The 16,840-nt window shown below is 39.3% G+C and overlaps 1 protein-coding gene across 1 annotated transcript in view; it reads left to right on the forward strand.

The window, feature by feature from the left end:
- LOC145443237 (3'-5' exoribonuclease HELZ2-like) overlaps nucleotides 1-16,840 on the forward strand; it is a 68,608-nt gene that overhangs the window by 48,323 nt on the left and 3,445 nt on the right. Inside the window, exons 43-53 of the mRNA XM_080321226.1 lie at nucleotides 568-675; nucleotides 1,153-1,217; nucleotides 1,278-1,405; nucleotides 1,564-1,793; nucleotides 1,846-1,977; nucleotides 5,458-5,677; nucleotides 9,362-9,510; nucleotides 10,122-10,213; nucleotides 12,092-12,226; nucleotides 14,327-14,542; nucleotides 16,509-16,671. Coding sequence (XP_080177352.1) covers nucleotides 568-675; nucleotides 1,153-1,217; nucleotides 1,278-1,405; nucleotides 1,564-1,793; nucleotides 1,846-1,977; nucleotides 5,458-5,677; nucleotides 9,362-9,510; nucleotides 10,122-10,213; nucleotides 12,092-12,226; nucleotides 14,327-14,542; nucleotides 16,509-16,671 — 1,638 coding nt within the window. The remainder of the gene's footprint in view (nucleotides 1-567; nucleotides 676-1,152; nucleotides 1,218-1,277; nucleotides 1,406-1,563; nucleotides 1,794-1,845; nucleotides 1,978-5,457; nucleotides 5,678-9,361; nucleotides 9,511-10,121; nucleotides 10,214-12,091; nucleotides 12,227-14,326; nucleotides 14,543-16,508; nucleotides 16,672-16,840) is intronic.

A 16,840-nucleotide genomic window follows, 5' to 3' on the forward strand; every position in this document is an offset into this window, starting at 1 on the left:
ACTAACTTTTCATAACATTAATACTCGCGATTTCGGTTCGTTTAGTAACCCTGCAGGGGCATTCTGATTTTACAATTAGAAACTTTTATGCGCCAGGTGATTCACAAGTGAACAGTAATTGCTCAAAACTCCACAAGGGCTGTCCGCGGTTGGAAGTCCCCAGTAGCCAATTTAACATGGATATTTTCCCTCCAGGGGGGCCATTACGACTGTCCGCTGTAATCCAGCCGCGATTTCGGTTCGTATAGTAACCCTGCAGGGGCATTCTGATTTTACAATTAGAAATTTTATGCGCCAGGTGATTCACAAGGGAACCGTAATTGCTCAAAACTCCACAAGGGCTGTCCGCGGTTGGAAGTCCCCCAGTAGCCAATTTAGCATGGATATTTTCCCTCCAGGGGGGGCCATTACGACTGTCCGCTGTAATCCAGCCGCACACTATATACTGATAGAAATGCGGCCGTGAATAACAAAAAGTTTGGACACCCTGACATAGTCGTGTCAGTCCAGCTTTGTCAAGCTCAATGCATTATTGCAATTGATATTATAACTTTTGTCTCTTCATAGGTGGTCATAAATTCTTGTTGAAACGGGAATTTTGCAGAGATCGCTATCTCGATATACATGTTGGCGATCTAGTATGCTTGAGACTATCCGGAGTGAAAAACAAAAAAGGTAATTGGACGTAATCTTCCCGAGCTACCTTCGAGAAACACCATGCCCAGTTCACTGGTCCATGGACATTTCAACTTGAGCATGCATCAGTTAAGAGTTATTTTTGTACCTTGCGATGTTTGTGGAAAAATCATAGATTCGCGTTTGTAATTGTAGCAGATACCCGGTAGAATAAACTTTTCCTTCATACTCGGTGAATCTTGAAGACTTGGGGCCATTACATTTGACAAGACTGAGGACAGTCGGAGATTGGGTGCCATTGATGCAATTGATTTAATTTCTGGATACATCAACTCATTGTATTGATCCTTTCTGTGTCATAAACAATGACTTTTCCAGTTTGCAATTTTCATCATTTCCCGTGACATTGTAACAATGAAACTTCACCGGTAAACCCAAAAAGCCATTGTAAAGAGAAATTACAGAGTGAGAGAGAATACATTTTAGTTCTGCCAATTACCAATGACATCATTACAGCATCATCAAATGGCAAAACTTACACGGTGGTATGTCATGGACGTGTCACGTCAGTTTTCAATAAGGTATGCAATCAGTTGATAAATGTTAATTTCCGAGATTCACCACACCTTAATTCGTTAAAGGAGAATGACAAGCCGCATATTGCCGTTTGTTTCAAAATATTCCCACAATCATCAAGAAATGACGATTTTGAGGATAATGTCGGCAAGCTATGGAATATTGAACTCTTGAAATTGGGTTACATGCATAGGTGAGTGGATTACAGCTTAGGCCATGCCTAATGTCTCACTTCGATAAAATTGATCTTGTTAGGATGGGAATAGGCTAAGACTACAGATATCACTAGCTCCAATTGGGCTTGTATTATGTGGGATAATCACCTGCTCTGGAATGTTTCATTTTGTCTAGACAACTTCATATCAGTCTGCGAGAACTCCCTGACACAACAAATGAGCTTGTGAAAAACATCGTCTTGTGTCAAGAAATTGACGACCCTGATTGTGAACTGCCAAATTCTTGCAAAGATTTACGTCGGGCAAGAACGTTGAACGGATTCCCGTATACTCTAAATGATCAGCAGTATACACAAAAGAACAAGTGTCTGACTCAAAAATTCACACTCGTCCAAGGACCGCCAGGTATTTTTCTCATAGTTTTGAGGGATTTGGTCTAACGCAAATTGTTGCAAAGGTACGGGTAAATCATACCTGGGAGCTCATATTGCCGCATCTTTTGTTAAAATAAATCGCGCACGGAATCGCAAGACACCAGAGAAAGTTCTGTATTGTGGACCATCTAATAAAGCAGTTGATGTCGCTGCAGGTACGTTGACGGTGTGATCGAAATATCAGTTCTCTTTCTCGTGTGACGGTAAATCTACATAAGGCTCTTAAATTCACTCGTTTCATTTAGAACTAGTATTTTTAAAAACAGACTGGATCTATCGTGAAAGTCAGTATTTCGACTATTCCGTGCTTTTTGTAAGACACCGCTGACGCGGATGAGGTGGCGAGGAGGCGAGTTTGCTAGTTGATTCTTAGTAGGAACTTAGCAATGGGACTCAATGATGCATTGATGAAGAACTCGAAGGTTTTAAGGACAATTATGTTGGCACAATAAGAAAAATGTTCAACCCAAATTTGCGTCTAATCCGTTAATGCAGTGCTTTTCAACCTGTGTGACGGTTCGCACTAGTGCGAATGAAAAAAATTCCAGTGCGAATGACGACCGTGGTGCGAATGGTGCGAATGAAAAATCCGGATGAGTGCGAACGGCAAGCGTGGTGCGAATGGTGCGAATGAAAAATCCGGATGAGTGCGAATGAAAATTGTCCATGTTTCTCACTTTTTCAGACGTGGAATAATTCAAATAAACACGATATTAAGTACAGCGATCCCGTAAATTTTGTCGTTTGGAAGCAATTCTAAAAACTTGTTGGTAGCTAGCCCTTTCTAGTTCACAAGTGAGGAAAGCTCCCGATGCGTGCATAATGCAGAGTTTGAGATAATATTTCCGCGCGAGAGGATTACGTTACTGCATAGAAAAAAGAAGGAGTTCAATCGGTATCAGTTGCTCACATGCTCGGAAACATCCACCGTGTATGGATATTGTGTACGGACCTTGTATGAATGTAGGTAATAGTAGCTGATGCCAGTGTTGACATTTGGCATATTTGAATGCAAAATATTGGAATTTTGGCACACATTCATGTTGGTTTAGCGTTTCTTCAACTATATCAATTAGCGCATTAGATCTATAACAAGTGTTGTTTACTCGTGTACCTATTGGTGATTCCACTAAGCTTGCTGATCCATTGGAAAAGTTTGCCTAGTTCGTGTTCGTACCGCCTTTGTACTACAAACTTTGTAATACTCCGAACTCGACCGGCTTAGCTTGAGCAGATGAGCACTGAGCAGCGGGCACCCTCTGCAGAGCAAAATCAAATCCACCAAGCCGTATGTCTTACAATATTCCTTATGCAGCCTAATTTAAGCTTAATTAGACTGTTGAACCTTATTACTCTTTATGTATAAGGATATGTGGGATAGTAAAGATAATTTGGCATTAATTCAGTTAGTTTTCCGCAGTTGGCTACCCGGGCCGATATAACTGTGCGTTAATCATGAATTTTATGTGAGTAATAATTATGCAAGAAGGTGAAAGTGTTGGCTTTGACAACACAAGGATGCCGAACGTTGTTATTGAAAGATATGTTGATTTGTGTGTTGCATAGATAAGAAGTGAATGAAGCCTAAGCTTATCCATAAACAACAGTCATCAACTACTCGGATTGCGTGGGTTTGTATAGCAATGCATTTCTGATTTTAACGCCCACCGTACCATCCAATCGTCTAACATTAGGCTTACCATATTTTGGAATCAGGAAAGGAGGACTAAAATAAAAAAAAAAGGTCAACTTTTGCTCAGCTCCCAAAATACCCTCCGGAGCGTCGCTTCGGTGTTGATTTACGGCAACTCAGTGGAATTTTGCTTTGGATTTGACCAAAATTCCTAAAATGGAGGACAAAATCTCAAAAAGGAGGAAATTTAGGCGTCCTCGGAGGATATTTTCAAAAACCCGAAAAAGGAGGACAAATCCTCCTAAAGGAGGACGTATGGTAACCCTATCTAACATACCTTAGTACGCGAAGCATCTTTTCGAATGTTGTCAGAAAAATGAACCAAAGGTGCTAGTCGCAACATTGATGCTACGATTCAAGTGCAGTTTCACTATTTTGTGCGTTCTAAATGCAAACACATTAATATCGCGATGACGTAACATGTGGATTTAGTGGCAAAATGATATTGTTGCAAGTGAATATTGTTCTTGGGTTCGCCCTTTAAGCTTCCAATTAATCACCAGTGTTGGGATGACTCGAGTCACCTTTTTCGTATGACTTGACTTGAGTCGAGTCACTTTGCAAAAATTTCTGGACTTGACTTGACTCGGTGCCTCAGAAATGCGGATTGACTCGTGACTCGGAGCAAAGTTCACGAGTCAATTTCAAGTCATTAAGTAAACGGTGTCGATTAAATCACCCTATATTATGTATGTATGGTTTGCTAGCGACATGCCAATTTCACTTGTGAGAGCAACCAGTCGTCAATTATTATAAGTTTCACTGATCATCCATTGTTACATCACAAATAAATTGACCGCTAAGGAAACCATCACACCTACGTAGTCGTAGTAGCAGTAGATTTATCTAATAGCATCGCATCTCTGTTTCTTTGGCAGCTCAGTGCTTACATTGCGCAGTTCTCACCTTTGCCAGCACTCTTGTATGATTTAAATCGAATGAATATAGTTTATGCCTTTCACGGATGTGTAGGTGGGTAGTGCCTTATACTACATCAATTTGTTCAACTTCTCGAGGCTTCGTATTCGATACTATATATTAGGGTTACCATACGTCCTCTTTTAAGAGGATTTGCCCTCTTTTTTGACTTTTTTGAAAGTGTCCTCGAAGCGCCCTTTTGTCCTCTTTTTTGAAAATGTAGGTCAGATTCAGAGCAAATTGTGAGTGATATGCCGTAAATTAGCACAGAAGTGACGCTCCGGCGGTTATTTCAGAGTGAAAAACGGTATGTATATGCTATGTAGCTACTCACGTATTTTATTAGCAGTTTTACGTGTGCGTGAACGATACAACATCTTTTTGCTTGCATATTCAACTTTATAATCGTCATTCGATTCACGATAAATGGCCAATTAATCTATCCGTCACACAGTTAGCAAAATTTAATGACTTTGGATCATCACACATACTTCGAAAATTTAATTTGACTTGAATCGTGACTTGACTTGACTCGAGTCACCTCCAAAAAACGAGTAACTTGACTCGACTCGAGTCACCTTTGAAAATCGATTGACTTGACTTGAGTCGAAATGTGCAATGATTCGAGATGACTCGTGACTCGAAGGTAGTGACTTGATACCAACACTGTTAATCACTGCACGATACCACCGGAAAATGTAACGAACTTCTTGAGAACAACGGGAGTGCGATATCTGTGATTTTTCTACTGCAGTGATTTTAGTGCTTGATTAGTCAATAATACGATACGCTGAATGCAAAATAATGAAGCTCTGTACCTCCAAGAAGCTCTTCGAAGTTTCTTCATTTTATTTTCGTGTACTAAATTTCGGCTGACTGGTGCGAATGAAATTATTTTTCAAAAAAAAGTGCGAATGGAGCTCAAAAAGGTTGAAAAGCACTGCGTTAATGCATGTTCTCAATATTTTGAAATATAGTTAATATCATGGTAGATGATGCTTTTATCGCTATTTTATTGCTGTAGGATTCTTGAAAAATGCTGAGGGTGTCAAGGTTGTACGTATGTACAGCGTCAGTTTGGAAGAAAAAATCTACCCAAATCCCATCCGACCACCGACCACCAATCAAATTCCTGGGGAGGAGCTGAAGAACCCCGATGACAACCTGAGGGACATCGCATTACACGAAATTATAAGAAATGTCTATTCTCAGTGGGGTCACGGGATACGCGAATTTGACAGAAGGTATAGAAGGGATCATTCTTATAAGCGAAAAAATGGCAATCTCGTTTCTGTCAACTTTTTGCTGATTTCTATTTGAAAAAACATCAAGATTATGTAACAAAATTTGGAAATGGGTAATCAATATTTTATTGATCAATGCAACTGACGCATGTTGTAGACATTTTAAAAATATAGACAGCAAAAAGCTACTACTTTTTATGTTGAATTGGGGTAGGCTATCATGGATATACCTTTGAGGTCAACATCTGGCATATGGATGCAATGTAAAAATCGATTATTTACTAAAATTTCAGCATTTATGAGATTTATATCGATATGCACAATTGCACATTGATACATGACTGAGATGAAAGTTTCCTAACCTTTTCAAAACGCTTACCCTTTGAGGCTGCATATAGTTTTGTATTACCTGTACAACGGCCGATGGAAGTAAAAAATATTTTAATAATAGGAATCAATCTCGATTTCTTTGAATGAATGCATTATAAACAGTCTTGCAAGCAGAGTTGGAATGATTTGACTCGAGTCACGGCTCTAAAATTACCTGATTTGACTTGCAGTTCAATATTCAAGTTATTCTGCTTCTTTGAAAAACATTCTAAACCTGACAGTCACACTGAGAAGTGACCCCATCATCAATACTAATCCTTTATTTATTTGATTGCATTTTGATTTGCGTTTTGATATGGTTATATTCCCATCAGTAGCTACAAATTTGGCAGCAATGACAGTACAACCATGCATAAATTTATTCAATGTAAGAATTGTGAGAGTGAAACTAGCTTGGTCTCAATGCAGTTGAATTATCTGTTCATCACAAATATCAGAATCCTTATTGGCGTTTTAAAGATAGCCTTTTATACAGCTCAAACTCATAAATATATTTATTCAGTTGAGTGTATGATGATTGTTGACCTTTTTGGACAATTTGATAAGATTCTGGCAACATCTTTTCAATCGGTAAAAATTCATGGTCTGGTAAGGTGACACTATGATCTTGAAGGTATCGTATTTACTTTAGTTCAGACATTTTCATCCCCATGTCGATTATGAAATACTCATTAAGCTTTTTGCCAACCAACTGGTTCTGGGCATATAACAAAGTGACTTTTTACACATTTTTCACAAATATGCCTTAATAGCGTACAGTTTCAAACTACATGTCGTACACCTGCTTCAATGCTTCATATCCTAAGGTGGTACACATACCCCTGTTTAAAAAACCCTGGCTTATATCATGTCACAGTAATAGTTCTTCAACTATTCTGAGTGCAACAGGGAACAGTGTCGCCTACATCAATCCATTCCATTGCGTGATCAATTATTCGGGCTTTTTCTAGTGCAGGGGTGGCCAACCTTTTCGGCCAAAGGGCCACATGAGAGTGACGAACCATTGCGTGGGCCACTTGAATATTGATGACCTTTTGGTACTCATCCAGTATGAGAGAACTGGATTAGGTAATGTTGAAAACAAGACTGATATCACTACCAGGGCTTTGGAGCAGTCCTAAATTTAAAGTGATCCACCTCCGGCTCCAGAGCTCTCTTCTATGATGAATTACTCCGGCTCCAAGCTCAGGAGTAAATTGATACCACTGCTCTGGCTCCAGCTCCGGCTCCGGCAACTATGGTTCGGTTGTAGCCGTCGCAAGGAACCATCATTTTGTGGGGGTATGCAAAGTCCTGTGACGTAATAACAACTTCGCGTCGATGACGTCATATCCACACGAGAACACAATTTACTCCGTGCCATTGCATGTACATTATACATCGTGCACATGATACAGCATTAAAACAGTGACGTGATGTTTTAATACCGGTACTGCGCTCGTTGATATCAAGCCATACAGTCCAATTTCATCTGGAAATGGTGCAATTTATTCAGATGTAACTGAAGAAATGAGCGCATGTCACGACCTTATCAGCAAAATTCCTTCAAACGAATTTAATAATCTCGAAATTAGTGCTACTAACAATCTGGTGTTGCATCAATATTTGAGAACTTAATTCAACGTCGTGCACTGTACAAGTCAATAACCAATTATACTGCAAGCTTGCAAGTGACATTGCGCGACAGTTCAAGAATACGAGTGTACCAAGCCGACAAGAATGAATACTCAAAATTGATGATTAGAAATTGGAAAGCGTGCATCCAATCACTAATTGCCCTCTTATATTCAACACAACGGCCGGGTTCGGATACCGCATTGACTAGCTCGCAGCAATTGGAGGCTATGCGGACTATAATAGCAATCTGGGCTGCTTCGATTCATTACTCTATTTACGTTCGCAAATCGTTACTGGAGTAAACGATCGTGCGCTTGAATGAATTGCAATTCATAGCATAAACAATAACACACTATCCAATTTGGCGCTACGATTAAAAAAACTATCAATGAAGATCGTGCATTTGCTCGTCTAATTCAGAAAGGAGACAATGTTTCTCGGCGTATCAACATTTGCAGCAATGTCATGGTTATATCCTATGGCGTCGTTTATATATTAGTCTCTATACTAATTCGGTATATTGCTCATCTCACATAAGCATCAATCCCGTTTTGTGACATGCATGGTTTTCATTATTTTTCGAACCCCACAATTGACCATAGGTGTTGTGCTGCGCAGCATGATTACGAATTTGAGGTTATGCCTATATTACAGTAATAACGGAGTAAGCGCGGCAAATCCAGCCTAACCAGGTTTGGCGCATGTGAATAAACAATTAGGCATGGTTACTGGTTAGTTAGAAAAGGTGGTGCCAACGAGGCAGCAATTCTCAATTTTTTGAACGACTATCGTAAAATTATGTGAATTCAGCCATCAGTAAAAGCATAGCATCTTATGAAATACATCGGAGCCGGAGCTACTGTTCATAGAACAGGCTCCGGCTCCAAAGTCCTGATTACTGATTATTAACAATTATGCCATTGATACCCAGGAAAAGTTGATGAATGAATTCGGTCAATAATAATGGTACTTGCATATATTGCGGGTCACCTCAGTATACCGCTGGGCTCATTTGGCAAGGACTGGATCATTCGGGTCCTGGACATATAAATATCAAAGATTTGCATGCATCCATCATTTTGTACCATCGACGATCTTTCTGTAAACGTAGACGCGAAGTCGCATGTTGGACGACACGTTCTCACATAATTGCGTATAAAGCGAGACTCAATTCTGTAAATTGGGCCCGTATGAAATATTCAGGAAGGGGTACCAAGACTAAAAGCAAGCGCGAACCGCTAAGAAAAATATCAAGTCAAATAAATCTGCCACGAAATATTCTACTTCATGGTCATATACTAACATTCGCAAAAATGTGTCTGGCCCCTGGTTATGCCAATACGTCGGAACTCATGTTTCAGTCATTAACATCCAGTATTTTGCCGCCAGGCTAATCAAATTTTTGGTTGGCCTTGCAATTACCGGGGTAATTAATTTTTCGAATTAATATAACTAATTTTGAGAATTACCTCGCGGGTCACACAAAACCTTCGCGTGCGGCCCACTAGGTATCCGGCCCTGATCTAGTGACAATCCATGTACACAAGTAAATGTCTCATTGGAGAATCGAATCCCGCAATGACATAATTTACTTCATCATTAATATCAGACCAGTCAGTAAAACAATGTACTATGCTATTCATCTGTGCCCCCACAATTTTGGTGATTTTGTCGTAGGGTAAAAGATAAAGGGGAACGATTTACTCGGGAAGAGGTCGACAAGTATCAAGAAAATGTTAAAAGCGCGAAAGAAAATGCTTTAAACGAAGCCGACATCATTGTATGCACATGCTCTCTTTCAGCGCAGCTGAAGGAATTGAAGGATTGTAAGAATTTATTTTGTCAGAAGTAAACATGGTAGTGTCTTCTCCACATCTTAATTTTTACTTTATGACGGTATTTTATTTATATTTGTATGTATAAATGTTTGAAACGGGCAGTTCACTTTCTCGTTGAATTGTAGAATTCATGCTACTGTAGGTTTTAGCGGTAGAGTTTGGTATTAATAGGTGTTTTAGAATTTGATGATCTTGTGTGGCACACTCGACTAAGAAATTTTCACAAGTTAGGGTGCACTACAGAGTTGTCATATTGGCATTCATGTAATGATATTCAAAGAAATTCGAATCTCATTAATCCCACTTCACCTGATAATGAGAAGCTAAGTGGTATGTTTCACTGCTACGACACCAAAAGGCGGTGGATTCGAGTCTGTCCGAGGCGAACTCCGGAAAATTTGCTTCAGTTGGAAATTATCTTATAGCCTCATCTTACAAAAAGTCAAGCAATACCACGACAAAAATGCATAAATCCACAATCGTATAGATCTAGCATGAAATGACAAGTGTTGTCGACAATCAACGATCTCAAAACAGCAACCACTCTTGGCTACACTTATAAACGTGATTACCTACCGTGATTATCTTGTTATTGACAGCGATAAATTTTGGTCAATGTATCATCGACGAGTGTGGAATGTGTAGTGAGCCAGAAACGTTGATCCCTATACTTACCTCAAGTCCGAAGCAAGTGAGTATTCATATATGATCACAATCAAGGATACATAGTTTAAGAAATCAGTGCAAATCAAATTATGTTTACTTATATTGTGATTCGTATCTAGGTATTTAACACCAGCGGTTCTTATTCTTTGAATTCACTAAATACTTCTCACAGCCGCTTGATAATGACAGGGAAGTATGTTCTCACGAGTATAACGAGTACCTAATTTTAGTCAGATTGTTCATAGAACCGGTGCCAATTGGCTGAATCTCACCACTGAGTATACTCCTTGAAAAGCATTCTCAGCGATTTTCATAAAATAATTCGCAACTCCTAGAAGTTTAGAAATAGCACTAATCACATGAATACACAAAGCTGAGTAAGGCAAATGAAATGTAATTGGTAAGGTGTCAGCGACAAGGATGGTAGCGATAAGGTGAGAAAAATTAGAATAAATGAAAAAGGAAAGAAGCTCTTGATAACTACAAATTACAAAATTTTGGTTCGCATTTGCAGTTTCATTAGCTCAAAAACTGTTGGATTGCATTTGATGAACATTAGGGTACGAAAAGTTTCTGGCCCCTGTCAAATTTTTCTTGTCGTATAAAAGTTACCCACAATTGAATATGTTATTTCTGATGGAGCTGATGCTGCTGTTAGTCCCAAATAATCCTTGGCTAAAGTAGCAAGCGTGGGATGTTCTGACTTCTTCTTCAATAGATTAGTTGTGGGTGCGGGATATTAGGGCTACGGGTTAAGGATGATGGGGTTCGGAGGTAGGTTAGGGTTACAGTTGGGGTTGGGGTATCCTGAATTAAAGTCTTGGGTGAATGGATATTAGGGTTGGAGGTGTATCAGGGTTAGGAGTGGGGGATATTAGGGTTGGTGGTGGGCTGGGGTTAGGGTATCCTAAGATTAGGGATGAAGGTCTGTTAGGGTTACGGGTGGCGGATATTAGGATTGGGGGTGAGGGATATGATACTTCCAACCCTAATTTTAGAATACCGGAACCCTAGTACCACCCCACTCTAATCTTGGGATACCCTAACTCACCTTCTACCCTAATATCCCGCACCCACAACCCTAATTTTTGGATACCCTGGCCCTAACCCCCAACCCTCATATCCCAACACACGTAACCCTAATATTTCCCCATCGGTAACCCTAATATCCCTCACCCACAACACGAAAAACAATTTATTTTAACGTTTATAAACTTTGACACGTTCATGGGAAACAATTATTGGGGTAACGGTGAAGACTGGTTGGTTGTTGATCGTAAAACGAAAAAGCGCCAATTATTTTATGTTGGGTTGTCAAGTCTCAATAACAATGTACTGTATTTGCAATTGAAATTGTAATTAGAGAAAAATTTGATAAAATTACAATTACACAAAATAAAAATGCATCAATTCAATTACATGGAAATGTAGTTTAATTACATTCAGCTAAATTACAGATTGCAATTGATCCAACTCTGCTCCCCATACACCCTACGATCTGTTGGTTTAGATCTTGATAATATAGTATGAATTCAGTGTGTTGAATATAGATAAGAGTAATCTAGAGATTGCCCAGTTAATATACGAGTCTAGTTACAGTCTTTTTCCCGCTGAATTAAACAACTTTACCATCACTTGTACATAAGTAGAATACACAAAAGTGCTCCTCATGAGCGACGCAAATCATAGAAAAACAATACACTCAATCAATATTGAAATGTGAACATGACCCATGCGTCAACAAGGTTCAGTATGACGGAGTCCTAGATTCAAATGAAGATATAAGGGATGCAGACTTTTTGGACATCCACACTTTTTTTTTATCTAAGTTACCACTAACATGCCACAGGTCCGTGATACTCGCCAGACAAAAATTTACCTATTGTTCTATTTTCACACCCAGGTGGTTCTGATCGGAGACCACAAGCAGTTGAAGCCTGTCATCAAATGCAGAAAGGCAGAACTCTTGGGGCTGGGGAAGTCTCTATTCAAGAGATACAGCCATATGGCGGAAATGTTGACTGTCCAATACCGAATGGTAACTAGTTACATGGATATGTTTTGCTGATATGTGTGCCCTTGGATTTATATGTGCTCACTCTGTCCTGTAGTAAAGTAGTTATATTCTTTCATAGCACTCTAGTATGTTTGTACCACTTACCAACAAGGATGTATTTCTTCGAATACATCCACCTCTTGTTGACAGTTTCTGGGGAAGACCACTGAATTTTTACGCTCGAGTTTTTTCAAGTATATAGTTTTGGAATATGTTTTCACGATTTTTATAAATGAAATTGTCATAAAAATGGGTGAAATAGCCCCTGTATCACCGTAACTGAATATATTTTCAAAAATCACACCTATTTTTGTGTCATCAGTCATTTTGCATTAATTGTTAAGATGCGTCATGCGTCTTCGAATTATTCACCTCAGAAATAATTTCTAAAATTATAAGACTCCTTAACCAAATCTACTTTTGAAGCTAATTGCCAGGGCGATTTTTTTGACCTAAAAAATCAAAATTTTTACATTTTTTTACTTTAAAAAACTTAATTTTGACCTCACGTGGAAATTGGATGTTTTCGCACATAGTGTTAAAGTTGTACTACTTATCTTTATTTCTGGCTGGAACTGTCTGTCCTTACAATGTAGTTTGACCTGAAAAACGTTTTTTACCTGAAGACTGGCAAATTTTTTCATGAAAAAACTTGTATTCTAACGAAATCTGACGCTATGAAGCATTCCAGTGGTATGGTATGGTATAAATAATTAAAATTTATTGTGGTACAACGAAAGATACTTTCCTACATTCTCGGGTGGAAAATATCTGTCCTTACTAAGTAACTTGCCAAGAATGGAGAAAGAACGTTCAACAGCAGAAGTTGTTGGCTGGCAACACTAAAGTTGTGCATACACTGCTGGTGACACTATGTTTTGCTTTATTCTGGAGATATTGTCTACATCACAATTTTTCATCACGCGCTTCTTGATATAAGAACTATGCAATACCCATGCAGTCTAGCTCCATTTAGGATATTGCGGTACGTTGACCATAACAACATGTCAACCTATTTTTTTCGTTCGACCATTTATACTTCATAATGAGCAGACAATGGGCCGCCTACAATGGTAGGCCTATGAAGTAGGCTTCAAGCTGTAAAATATCAAGTTCACCGACAGCGCAAAATCTAGGATGCAAACGAAATGCAGTGGTCAAAAAATTTTTGACTTATTTTGACATATCAAAAAAAATATCGCCCTACTAGTTACCTTACCCACTACATGTACTATCTCATGTTGCAAATCGTTACTCCTACTTGTAATTGAATAGAAAGAGTGTAATCTCCTAATCACACTGAGAGGTGTTCCGCATAAATATGTCAAAACTTATGGTGTTTCATGTCATCATGCATTGCGTGCTCCACGAAACTTTATAATTGGTGGCCGGTCATGAGCAGTCTTTCATGCGCCAACATGTACATCAACGCTAAAATAGGACATAGGTTATGATGGGATTTCGGGTTATGAATGCTCCTATTATTATTAATGCTCCAACCCTAAACCAATTATAGCCGTGCTTCTGGGAGGTACGAAACTTCAACATATGATTGATTAGTATACAGTTTTGAAATGAACCCGAATATTTTCGGCTGACACTCGCCAGGGGGCTATCGTCAGCAACTAGTAGAGAATTGGAAAGAACATTGTATACAAACGAACAACAATATCATCAAATATAAATTCACCAGCATGAACTTTCGAATATGAGAGCATTCAGTGTACTATTTTTGGATGGTACACAAGTCCTGCTGTTGACACAGCCTTGGTGTCGGCTCCAAGGCACCTAAATTAACGTGTCAACGGCCCCTCGCAATGATAATTTTTCGCACAAGCGGGATTGTCCAACAGATGTTTGCAAATGGCAGAATTTACGGCTTTTGATTACTCAGCATCGAGCTTGGGGAGATGAGTCAAGGATACGCGCATTACGCTCGGTGAAAATGCTCACCCTTGGATTGGTCCCAGTCCCAATTTCATTTACATACCGTTCTACTAGTATCCAATATGTGGAAAGTGAGGCCCACGCACTGAGCACGCTACCACAATGATTTCGATCAAAATCAATCTTGTCTTTCAGAATCGAGAGATCATGAACGTCCCTTCAAAATTGTTTTATGATGAAAAGTTAGTCGCCGACAGTTCCATAGACCGCCGGTCGAATGTGAATTACTTTCCCCACATCGATTCCAACAACATTTTCTGGCACGTGGTTGGGAAGGAAAACCAACAAAAATTCAGTTCGATGCGAGGCGGTCGCAAATCCAAGTACAACATGGAGGAGGTTGAGAAAGTGGTAAGTTGCTTTTCGTTTTCTGAGGAGTCTTCGTATTTCTTTGCAGATTTGTGGGAGAATCAAATAAACATGCTGCTATCTTAATTTAAATTGCCCGATTTTTGATTACCTATAATTATTGTGACAAAGATTGCTGTTGACTTGGGTTAACATGACTCGTAATCAGCAATCATAGTATTCAAATATACTCAATTTCACGTAGACAAAATGGCAGGAATATCTACCGAGATAGAAATAAAAGTATTGATTCTGCAAGTGAACCAAAATTACTCGAATTGAAAATAGAAAGCAAAGTGTTAATAAGTACTATGTGGGTAACTTAAAAAATCAGTCCGGGATGTTGTGTGTCATAATTCTATTACGCTCTGGCTACACTAATACTGTGCGTCTGAAGTCACAATTGTTCAATATTAATCTTTAATTCGGAGGTCTTTATTTCTATTAGACGCTCTTTCTTGCTCTTTCCATTTGCTTCTTTTGTGTACGTCAGTGGGCGATTTTGAAGGGGGCGGAAACGCTCAGGGGGCGATATGGGGGGCGCTGGGCTCAGGGGGGCGATAAGGGGGCGCTGAAGAAAAATGGCTTCGCCGTAGATGATGTGGTAGTAGGTCATATCCTTAATGAGTATTCAGAACAAATTAACATTCCACAAATCCCGAAATCTTTGGTCGCGCTACGCGCCGATGTTTGCTGCATATGTTTTCACAAATGAAGTGGGTTATTGTAATTCATATAAAACGAATTGCGCTTACTTTTAGATCGCCAATTTCCCGTTATTTAAAACACTGCCGTCACACTTGCTAGGGTTATTTTCAACAAGATGTTTCGAATCAGGTATTATATCCCGCAGTGCACAGAGTGTGAAAAGGAGGCACTGTATATCACTTTTGATTGATAGTGAGAGCCCCTTGTACATAAAATAAGTTTTGAAGCTTTGTGCACGAAGTGAATAACTAAATATACTTGCATTTGAGAGCTACTAAATTAAATCGTCAGAATATTTCTTCATCGTATCATAACGGATGATACTATCTCGTGTTGTGGCTCACAACCTCACATGGACGTTATATAATACGAGTTTCTTTGTTTGGAATACACTCATGTTAAAATTAATAACTGGGTACAGTACTAAATTCAATGTGACCAGATACACGCATCCAATTCTCAGTTGACTTACTTATAGTTACTCAAAGCACTAAGACAAAATTCAATACCATTAGTTTTCCGTATTGCCAATCGCCGATGTGAATTCGGCAGGGTTCGAACCACCGGGTATGAGACCGTACCGGATTGTTGATATAACAACCTTGATTTGACCCTGAATATACCCCACACAATTATTATATGGTTTATTATAGTCGAATCATCCTTGAGCGCGAATGAAGCGCAAAATATTTCCAATACCAAAGTCCCAAGAGTACCGACCGAACTTCGACCTCTTACGAAGACCGAAACTGCTGCAACCCAAACCCCAAATCGGTTATCTTGAAGGTTGCCCTAAATTATTTCGGTGAATGAACATAAATTTAACATCATGTGTTTACGACTCCCCCACACAAGAATACGCATAATTATAGAAAATAGAAATGGGCATTTCGGCGTCGGCCAGTACCACGCCACGATGAACGGAGACATATGAGGTTCCGGTGGATATGGGACTCCGAGAAGTGTGTCAAAAAGATCGTCAGCGAGAAATCCTTAACCAAAGAGGATTGCCCTTATGTTTGCTTTTTGAGGAATAATTTTGTTGAAAATAATGCAGCACATTGTTGGAACATTGATTGCTAGAAAATCATTACAAACAGCTCTCGGGTGTGTTCAAATCAAACATGAAACATATTCTGGCATTCAGTCGGCCTATAAACCTTCATAGCATCCTAGCCTATGACCTGAGACTCCTAACATACTTGGCATTATCGATTCACATAGTGAGGTGTGAATAATTCGAAGATTATCAAAATTTCAGGAAGAGTTACTCAAGTACTTACTTGAACACACCGACCTACAGCAGAAGGATATCATGGTTTTATCACCATACACTGCGCAGTGTACCAGAATCCGTCAGCGTATCCTAGAAAATCCAGACTTGCCTTATGATATTCACGTGGGCTCAGTGGTGACTAGTCAAGGTCAGTTACCCGTTAGTACTTGGCGTATCAATATTTTTTCAGTTGATTTGCATTTTTTGCTATAAATTGGATTTGCTGTCAGCTATTTGCTCATGCTACCAGTTTGCCATCACTCCTTGTGATTTGCTGGTAGGACAGTGGTTCTCAACCTTTTTGGCTTCGCGGACCC

Source organism: Botryllus schlosseri, chromosome 7 (genome assembly GCF_051294905.1).
Source record: "Botryllus schlosseri isolate E-star chromosome 7, Bs_hap1, whole genome shotgun sequence".
In the NCBI taxonomy this organism is placed as follows: domain Eukaryota; kingdom Metazoa; phylum Chordata; class Ascidiacea; order Stolidobranchia; family Styelidae; genus Botryllus; species Botryllus schlosseri.